This window comes from Anastrepha obliqua, chromosome 1 (genome assembly GCF_027943255.1).
Source record: "Anastrepha obliqua isolate idAnaObli1 chromosome 1, idAnaObli1_1.0, whole genome shotgun sequence".
NCBI classification, from domain to species: Eukaryota; Metazoa; Arthropoda; class Insecta; order Diptera; family Tephritidae; genus Anastrepha; species Anastrepha obliqua.
In genome coordinates this window covers 25022300-25032970 of record NC_072892.1, presented here as the reverse complement: position 1 = coordinate 25032970, position 10671 = coordinate 25022300, and the positions used below count along the sequence as shown (strand labels likewise).

Here is a 10671-nt window from a genome sequence, read left to right as displayed (position 1 = left end):
GCTGGTTGGACTGATGAAGTTGCCCTTTCTATGGGCAAAGCACATGGAAAACTCTTCACTCTGCACTCTGCCCAGCATGTGGAGAGGAGGATGAGACGGCGGACCTCTTCCTGTGCGTCTGCCCCGCTTTCGCTCGAATCAAGCTTGAAGCCTTTGGCACTGATGTGTTAAAAAGCGACCACCTTGGCTCCTGGGCACCACAAGATCTACTCAGATCGAGTAGAATAGATTTAAAGAAAATTGAAAGGGGAACCCGAGAGCTGTACAAGAAACTTAATTGTGTTTGAGTGCTGTACTTGCTAGTCTGTCCCAACAAAAAAAAAACCAAGATGACTTGTCGAACACTCACCTCGTTTATAGTGGCATAACGGTATTTTTTCATTACAATTAACCTTTTGACTTCAAATAGAGTGACCGGTTTCTTCTTATGAAATTATTGTAACGGAATTTTTGCTTTTTAATACATTTACGAGTAGTATTAGTACAGTGTGTGTATCTGCACAATATCCGCCAACTATTAATGTCATTAATTAAAAAATATGAAATAGAAACATAAATAAATGTTGTGTTTATCTTTAAAATGAGAATGAATTTGAATTTTTCCCCAAGAACATTTTTTCAGGACTCCGTACCTATTACACGCCACCAGATGATATCCGAGTTTGTGTTGTTGCTTTATAAGTAGTTCGTGTATCGGTTATTATACATGGCCCCACTATGTATACTTGTTTTGGCCTCCCGTACCTGACATTTCAACAAGATATTGAAACAAAAATAAATCGTTATTATTTCTTCATCGTCTTTTCAATTCCAGTCATCCCTGGTCGGACATAGGGCCACACTCACACACAAAATCTAAATCATCTGGCCATGTCTTTTAGGTTAGATAAGGACAAATGGCTGCCCAGGCGAGGGGCCCTCTTGGACGAAGAATCAAATTCACAAGAAAAACAGAGAGCGGGAAACAAGAGGCAAAAGAAAGAAGGAGCTTTGGATTCTAGAATGACGGCCAAACGGCGTCTAACATTTGCGTTAACCGCTTCAAGCTACAGTCGGTTCGACCCGGATTTATGTTCTACCAAGGTTTGTCGGCCGCCGTAGCCGAATGAATTGGTGCGTGACTACCATTCGGAATTCAGAGAGAACATTGGTTCGAATCTCGGTGAAAGTCCAAAATGAAGAAAACGTTTTTTCTAATAGCGCAAGTTTTTTCTTCCACTTCGTGGATATATTTTGAAGGAGATAAAATAAATTTGCCTGAAATTTTATTGAAACACTCCCGGGGCTTTCAGATCATAGGGTACATATATATGTAAATAAGGACTACCACTTCAGCAGCGTTTCCCGTACATGTTCGGGGTATACTTGTGCTGGTACAACAACCAAATTTTTTCAAACATCCGGCATAATTTTAGAAAACAGAAAATTCTGAAAATGTGCCTGTTTTTTTCAAATGTTTTACCTTTGTTCCAATTTACGGCGGGAGTTCTTTACTGCTAAAAAAAATTGTTTGCTAGACTAAAATTCAATGGGCTATAAAACTGCATACCCAGAAATTCTAAAGTGTTTGTTAAAAAGTTCCACGTTTTGATGGAATTTTGAAAAATTTTGCACAAAGTCTGAAACTTTGCGTTATATGTTTTTTGTTGTAGTAGGAACTATATTTTCATAAGAAACTGAGGCGCTTTGGGGGCGTCCATAAATTACGTGAGGTGTTTTTTTTTAATTTTCTGACCCTCCCTCCCCCCTGGTGAGATGTCGTGAGATTTTATTCAACCCCTTCCCCCATCCCCCAATCTCACGTGAGATTTTTCAAAATGTGGGTTTCTTATGTAAACGCGTTGGATTGTTATTGTAAAAAGAAAAAAAAAATTTGCTCCGTGCTTTTATTTACGACTATTTAAGACTAGTAATCAATATTGCTGAGAGTTATAAATGTAATAAAAATTTAACAATCGTAACTACTGCGATTAAAAAAAGAATATCTACTCTAATTCAGTCCATGGAGAATCATGTGCGGTTTCAAGAGAGACTATTGGGACCAACATGTCCATAAGATTTTCAGTAAAATCATCTGCTCCTTCAACTTCGTTCTGATCTAGCCAGTCTAAGCCGTTGACGCTTGCGCACAGTAACTCATTAGCTCGTCTTGTGACAATCCATGAGGGTCGCACTTTGCGGAACATTCGCGCTTGTTTAGCTGGTGCAATGTGAGCTGCTCGCCTGTGCTCTGCAGCTCTTGTGATAGATGCGAAGTAAATACCGCGTGTACTGCAGCATCTTTTCTCTAAATCATCACGTGTACTTGGGCAATAGAGATCATAAGGCGTGCTGATGAAGGCGGTTGAATCGGTAGGCGTATTAGAAATGGATCAAATGACTTTGCGTCATGCTCTTTAAAGTCCGGATTTGTCAAACGTCCATCTACCTGAGTGATAGGGTATGGAGGTGGCAGAAAACGGTCGTGAAGAATCATATGCAGATCCGTGTGTCCGTGTGTCGCTGCCACTCAGCTCGTACGCTCTTGTTCATCGAGTCTCGCGTTCGGCTGATAGTGGCGCGAAAACAAACGACGGGCTACACTGTACAGTAAATTCAGATTAAATTGAGCTATTTGGTATAAAACAAATATGGTGGTTTGACAGTAGTAATGTATAACGTCGAAGTATGAATGAAATTATTTTCTTTCGAACGAATTAATGAATGATCTTAATCATATTACGATTACGCTTAAGATTAGATCTTAAGCATGTACAATCTGGATAATGGACCAAAATAGTATAATTTTTTTTTGTTTCAATCAGAAAAAAATTGCGTGATATTTGCCGAGAACCCCCCTCTCTCCAACGTAAGATTAGATGAGATTTGACTCGACCCCCTCCCCCCTTAAACATCTCACGTAATTTATGGACGCCCCCTTTTATAATTTTACAACGGAGTGTATAGAGAAAAGTAGGGGAAGTATATCAGTGCCATATTAAACCTATTCACACTTTGCGACCTTTTGTGTATGAAATATTTGGGACTTTCTCCTGCTCACACACGAGTACAAGTGCGTTTGTCAACCATTGCCACCTGTATACTCCTGAAGTTAAGGCCTAACTGTGCATACTTTGCAGCGCATGAGATGACCCGCCACATAAAAAATCTCTTTAACGACTTATGCAAGCAATCGTTTAGCCGACGCAGTGCGAAGTATAGAAGAAGTCTGTTGAATTTTGATTTCTCGTCAAAGCTCTGCTGGTCCTTGCTGAGTATGCATAACTTTTCGCCGTTAAAAAATGTATAAAACTAGCATTGCGTGCATGCATGTGTTTGTGTGCATATACAACAAAAGTATCCCGTTGGCACTAAATTGTCTCAACTCCTGTTTTGATATTAGGACTTTCGGGACTTTATAAGCCTTTAGCCGCCTTTTTCAAGCATTATTATTGTAAGTTTATATATGTATGTATGTATGTATGTAACAGTTAAAATTACAGTACATTTCATTTGGTTTAATATTGAATGTCACATATGTTTGTAAATATATATTTTTGCATTGCTTTTGAACAAATCGGTTGCATAAATGTATGTATGTAAGTATGTGCGTAGGTATGCATATGTATATAAAAATTTAAGTAATGTTCGCCATACCCGATGGTGAGCTAAATCACTTTCGCCGGTATATGTATTTATTTGTTGATTGGCTGCCAGTATTGCCAACTACTGCCCATTTTTATTTTACTATACATAAATTTGACTCCTTTAGTGAGTTTTGAAATTGTTCAGGCGCGTCGTCTATTGCATTAGGTCTGTTCATGAAGTGCTTTTTGGTGTTCATGTATCTAGAAAATTTGCAAGGTAGTGGAAACGGGAGAGAGCAAAATGGCATTTAATTTTGAGGGGAAGTTGCCAGTTTCTTCTGCATACATTTTTACTTGAAATAATTTGCAAGTGAGAAGAACAGCTGATCGCAAGTTGAAAATAAACACGAATTTAAATTTGCGAATCGAGTCAAAGTTCTAAATTTAAATAAAATTGGTGATTAAAATGGTGAATTCAAGTAAATATATTTTAGATTAAATTTATAAAGTTTATTTGAAGTCAAATTAAATAGGAATCAGCCAATGATATAGAGTTGGGTACTTCTGAACCACAGTCTCCAGCCACCGTTGCTGCAGTTTCCGAAATACAAATCGAAAGCTATGAAGGTATCTTTTGTGTTTTAAGCTTGCACTTCTTATGGTGCCCATACTCACCAACGTAAACGTACGCCCGTATCAGCTGACACGATGAAACTAATGAGAGCCCCATGTAAATGAATTCTTAAAATGGTGTTTTCAAAGTCGGTGACCAACATTATTTGAAAACGGCTAAACCGATTAGTTTCAAATTTTAACACGAGCTTCTTAAATATATTTTTTAGTAGTTAATCGAAGATTTTTTCTCAGCGATCCATTTTTTTTATAAACAATTTAAGGTCGAAATTCTGGTCAAAAATAGAATTTTTTTAGAAACCGCCATTTTGTCAAAAATATTTATTTTGCTTATTCCTTCGATTAATTACTCGATTTAACATTACTTTAACGAAATTTGTTCATTCGTTAATTCAATTTCAGAGGATCCAGTTCAGCAATATATATGTGTCACCGAAAATGTCTGTTTTGAGAGGAGCTCCCGGAGATCAGCTGTAGCTCCTTTCCAAATAAATATTTTTACTAATACAAAGCCTCAAAATATAGTTAAAATTTAACTTAATGTGGGTAAAAATTTTTAGATCAATAAATTCAAGTTTTCTCAGCAAAAAATTCTGGAAAAAGCGCTTTTTCGGCCTTTTAACTGTATGTAATCCCTTAATTTATATTTTCATTTTAGGATTAGGTTTTGAATAAGTAATGTTGAAATAAATAAACATGCCACAACAACAACGAGGTAGCCCAACTGAAACAAAAATGTATTTTTGTGATTTTTTCCCGAGAAAAAAATTAATGAGCTCTTGGTAAATCTTGCAAATTTTACTATTTTTACTTTCATTTCTTAAATTTGGTATCAGTAAATCAGCTGATTTGTTTTTTGTTTGTTTGTTTTCTCTTTCGCCATGTCCAAGTGGCTCTCAAGGCGAATTCATTCTTTGTTTTTTTTTTGTTTTTTTTTTTCGCCAATGCTTAGCCGTGACAATCAAACCCACAAAAAATATTGTTGTTGGTCAAGCGCCACCACTTTTAATGAATGCGCCTTGCGTTCGTGTACTTTTTTTTTTGATAATTTTCGCTTTGAGTGTGAAATCTCGGAAATTAAGTAACTGGATAATTTTTACATGAACAAACCTATTAACTCACTTCGCCTTGCGTTGTTTTGCTTTGCGTGTTTTTAGTTTTCGTTTTTGCTTTTTTTATGCAGGCTGCGCTCAATCTCAACTCACTTTGGCCAGAGAATGTTAATGGATTAACATTAATGGATTAACAGAGAATGTTAATGCATTAACATTAATGGATTAAAATTCTCTGCTTTGGCTATACATATACATATGTGTGTATGTATATATGTGTGTATGTATGCAGGTTGAACATAACGCTTTTCCAAATTTACATACTTAAATATAGAAGATTTTGTGTTTTTTTCGTATTTTATTTAATTTTATTTTATTTTGAAAATTTTAATTTCACTTGAATTTTCTTTGACTTGCTTTAATTTTATTTAATTTACATATTTTAAACAATTACAAATACAATTTATTTATGATTAGTTCCTTTTAGTTTATTGTAAATAGTGCTTAAATAGTAGATTTATTTAATTATTGTTCAATCGGTTCAAAAATATTTGCGGGATTTATCAGTTGTACCCCGTCAATATGATTTTAGGTAAGTTTGTATGCTTCCATGTATTTTTTTGTTTTTGTTGTTTTTTGTTTTCAATTATGTATACATATGTATGTATTTATATAATTATATATGTAGGTATTTAGTTTACACATTCTGCTATAATTCTTACGACGCTTAAAATACAAAAGGATTTTTCTTTTTGTTCTATTTTTTGTTTGTTTGTTTCTTAATTTTTTTTTTTTGTGGTTTTTTTTTTTCTTAAATAAAGAAAATAGTTATGTCAAACAACTGTCAGAAGCTACTTGTTAATGTTGATTTGTCTAAATATGTATGTATGTATGTGTGTACATACATATGCATACTTTTATTTAGGATTTCTATGCATTTATTTATATTATCTACTTTAGTTTCGCAATGTACTGCGATATTACATATATTCATTTTGTTTGTATGTATGTATTAGTATAGCAAAGGAAACACATTTTGGCACATTATTCAGTTTCAGTTTCATACATTTGTTTTTGTTTTTGTTGTTGTTTTGTTACTGCTTGTTTGCATGTTTCATTTGCCGAATATTGTGTGTGTGTGTGTATGCACACATACTGCGTGGGCACACATTGTACATATGTATGCATGTATGTATGTATGTGTGTACATAAGTCTATGCGTACTTTCTAAGTAGTTTGATAAAAAATTATGTGCTGAAATTCGCTATATAAATTTTAATTAAATATGTGTGTGCGTGTATGTGTGTACTTATACACCGCATACTACATACATATGTATGTAGGTGTGTGTGTGTAATATCTATGTATGTATGTATGTATACATGCATGTATAGAAGATAATTATGTATAATTTAATATGTATAGGAATTTTGCACTTAACAATATTTGTAAGTATGTTTCTATGCATGTATTGTTGTTGCATATATATGTATGTATGTATGTAAATATAAGTTTAAAAGGGTCAAAAGAAATATTACAATTGTAAACTAACATTTACATCGTATACACAGGCGTACACACAATTTCAATTTTGTATTGTTTTTGTTTCACTTAACAATTAAAAGAGTTTTTTGCGTAATCGCTTTTCGAATTTATTATCGTTTGGTGGCAACACAGCGAAAGTGCCGCCCCCCTCTAATGCTGTGCATGTTTGTGTGTATGTAGGTGTGTTTGCATGCATGCATGCGAGCTCTTGCGCCAATAATAATAATCTCAGTAAACTGTATTTCAGCCCAACTCACTTTCACAACGCAGCATTCAAAGAATTTCGAGATTTTCTCTGAACGCTTTCACTTTCCGGCGCTACTCTGTAGTTTTTGAGTTTTCTTTTTTTTTTTTTTGTATGTGTGTATGTGTTTTGGTTTAGCTTATATGGTAGCCGTTCGGTAGCTGCGAAGCAGGAAATATCTCGTCACATTCTCGCGTTGCATTTGCGTTTAGATGCTCGTGCTCGTGTGCCGATTAATTCCACGCTTGCGCCGGTATCCGCCCGGACTACGCTGCCACCACTAGTTGTTGTTTTTCCACCGTGAAAGCAATTCCTTCCAACGGTTCTTGCGGCGCCTACTTCAAATTTGCCATATCAGCAAGTGATTGGTGCTATCCTCACGGCCGGCAATTTCGCTTAGCGAATTCGCACCCGAATTTCGGAAATCTTCGTAGCCATCACCGCCGGATATTACCAAAATTGTGCTGGATTCCGCTTTTGGCTTCGCATGTTTAGCAGTGCTGCGCATGTGAAAGTGTAAAGAGGCCCGCAATTAATTTGCGTAAAATAAATAAATTGCATAAATCCCATACCTTTGACTCCTGTAATCCGTACTGCTCACCGCTGTTTCGGCATCGCGTCCCGTTGAGCCGGTGCTACTGCCACTGCCTTCCGATGTTAGACCGCTCGTCTCGACAAAGGTCAAGAAACGCACATGTCCCGTATGCCCATGGGGAATGCCAGTGGGCACCACATTTTGGACATCCTTTTCGGATCCCTGCCCTGGTATGGTGAGCAGTACACCCGCACTGGTGCCAATCCAAATGAGGTCTCGACACGAAAGCAGCGATGTGACGCGTAAGCATGCGGCCTTGTGCTGGCGTATAATCTCATCGCAATTCGAGAGCATTTTATTCACAGCCGGTGCCAGATTTATTTCGGCTATTAACGCATTACTAAAAGAGAAGAATTTATGGATAAGTAAAATAATTAACAGGCACGGAAAATGGGAAACTGCATGAGCCGCGGCGAGTGCTTTGGAAGCTAAAGAGCTTTACTGATATTATTTTGATGTGGATTATTTAGAGAAAACTTTAGTATAATGTATATCGCTTTGAAAAACAAATGTTAAAAGGGGGGGTTGGGGGGGGGGGGGGGGGGGGGGGGGGGGGGTTAGAGGTAAAACTGCAGTATTTTTCGCTGTAATTTAAAATTGAGAAATATTTTTGAAAATAAAAACATACAATACAACTCATTTAAACTTAAAAACAATGATATTAAGCATATCACAAAAAATAATAAAGTAGTTAAAATTAAATTAAATTAATTAACACAGTATTTTTGCGTAGAACTCCTTTCCGTGTTAAAACCATTGAACCCAAAATTAAAACATCATATGCGTGTATGTAGAAAGGAGGCACAATAACCCCCATCCCCATCATTAACACTAAACTCAAATACTTAATTTTCGTTCATATTTTTGTTTCATTTGCAGGCATCCGGCAACACCATACTGTTGTCATTCCAATCTTCTTCTTATTCGCGTTTAAAATTGGAAAGAGATTGCAGGGACAAATGAATTTGCATTTAATTTTAATAAAAATAATTCGATTATAAGGATAAAAATCAGTAAAAACACACGTGTGAGTGTATGTTTGGTGAATTTTAGTGAAGTGTTAAAAAATATATAGTGTAATGTGGCAAATTATAGTGAAGTTCCAAAGGGCATTTTGAAAGCAAATAATTATGAAATTATTAGTTCCCGAATAATTTGGAGTTATAAAGAGTGTTCCTTAACACCTCACTAGCATCTCCACCAAGTTTCATTAATAAAGACATAATAATTTGCCAAAAATTGCCCAATATACATTATTCTAAATTCCAGCCATTATTTATATAAAAGCTGGCGCAAAATTAATCACCCCAACGAAAGATCACCAAATTTTTGCAAATGTGGTCGTACATCAATCATTTTTAACACTAGCGAACTAGACAGCTGCAGTATGCAAACAGACAAGCAATGAACCGCGAGTTATGTATAAGCCTCTGTTAATAACAGAGCTAATGTTATTAACATTACCATAACACAATAGTGATGTTAAAGAAATGTTAAACAATATAAACGATGGTAAATGTTAAGAAGTTAAATGTTAAGAACTCTTAATGGAAAAACAATGTTGGGGAACCTTAATTAAACACTTCTAGTAGCAACAAATAAACAAATAGTGAAAAGGAATATTGCATGGAAAAACACCATTGCAACTGAGCTTTTAGGTGGCGTGATGCTTTTTGTTTAACTGTTCATAAAATGCAGCTTTGTTTTAGGTAATAAGCAATTTATTTTAGAATGTACAGATTAGTCTTAAGTTGACGTTGAACATTAAAGCCATGTTTTCTGCAAACTAATCACTGTTTAATTTTAAATATGTACATAATTCGTGTAAAGCTCAAAATAGCCATTTTCATTGCTCAAAATATTTATTTTTTTTATTTAGTGAAAAAACTATTCAAAAACAAATTGAATGATTAAATAAGGAACAAAAAAATGTAAAGTTATTCAAAGACAAAATTGGATGATTAATTTTGCGCCACCTGTAGCAACCTTTTCTAACTGCAAGCTAATAAAAAACTTCCTACTCCCTACTTGCGTAAGCACTATTACGAGGGCCGTTTAAAAAGTCTATGGAAAGTCAGCGAGACGGCATTTCTGGCGGGTATCGAGGTTATGTTTTGTTAGTGGCATCTCTTGGAAGGACACAAACCAAGTTTCAGTCATATCGGCCTATTTATTTGTGTTTGGCATTCGTTTGAATCGAGGAAGTGGAGTGATTTTCAAAAGAGTCCTTCGTTTGGCATTCGTTTGCATCGAGGAAGTCGAGTGATTTTCAAAAAAGTCCTTCGTTTGGCATCGAGGAAGTCGAATTATTTTCCCTTTCCATCACGACAACGCATCAACTCACGCCTTTGCAGCTGTGGTCGCAAAACTAATCGAAATAGAGTTCCAACTCGTTTCACATCCCCCCTAATTTCCAGACTTCCTCGATTGCCTCGGACTACTATTTGTTCCCCAATTTGAAGAAATGGGAGGCGGAGAAAAAGTTTTTATATCCAAACGAAGAGGTAATTGCAGCAACGAATGGCTATTTTTCAGACTTGCACAAATCCTATTATTGGAAAGAGACCAACAAACTGGAACAGCGTTGAACAAAGTGTATAAGAATCAAAGGAGATTATGTCGAAAAATAAAAGTGGTGGGGTTTGGGGTAAACAATTAAAGAGTTTTGATTTTTGCACAGACTTTTCAAACAAACCTCGTAATTTGTATCGCCACGATTTTTTAAATTAAAAATTATAAACAAAATCTCTATTTTTTTATGAAAATTCCGTTCATAATACAACAAAAACCATATAACGCAAGTATTCAGACTCTGTACAAATTTTTTCAAAATTTCACCAAAATTTGCAACTTTTTAAAATTTATAAAATTTTTCTGGGTAAACAGTTTTATAGTCCATTGAATTTTAGTCCAACAAAGTGACTACAAAATGCCATTAGTTTTTTGGAATTTTTTTTTTTGGCTGACGGTGGTGGGTTTTTCTTCAATATAAACATTTCGAGCCTGGACTTTGTATGAAAGAAAAAGTGTGGCATC

At 35.5% G+C, this 10671-nt stretch overlaps 1 protein-coding gene across 1 annotated transcript in view; it reads right to left on the bottom strand.

Annotated features, from left to right (window-relative positions):
• Positions 1 to 7112: 7112 nt before the first annotated feature.
• Positions 7113 to 10671, bottom strand: part of LOC129235492 (uncharacterized) — an 81182-nt gene continuing 77623 nt past the window's right edge. The window contains exons 17-18 of the mRNA XM_054869358.1: positions 7613 to 7975; positions 7113 to 7540 (exon numbers count right to left, since the gene is read on the bottom strand). Of these exons, the coding sequence (XP_054725333.1) occupies positions 7381 to 7540; positions 7613 to 7975 (523 nt within the window). The 3' untranslated portion in view covers positions 7113 to 7380. The remainder of the gene's footprint in view (positions 7541 to 7612; positions 7976 to 10671) is intronic.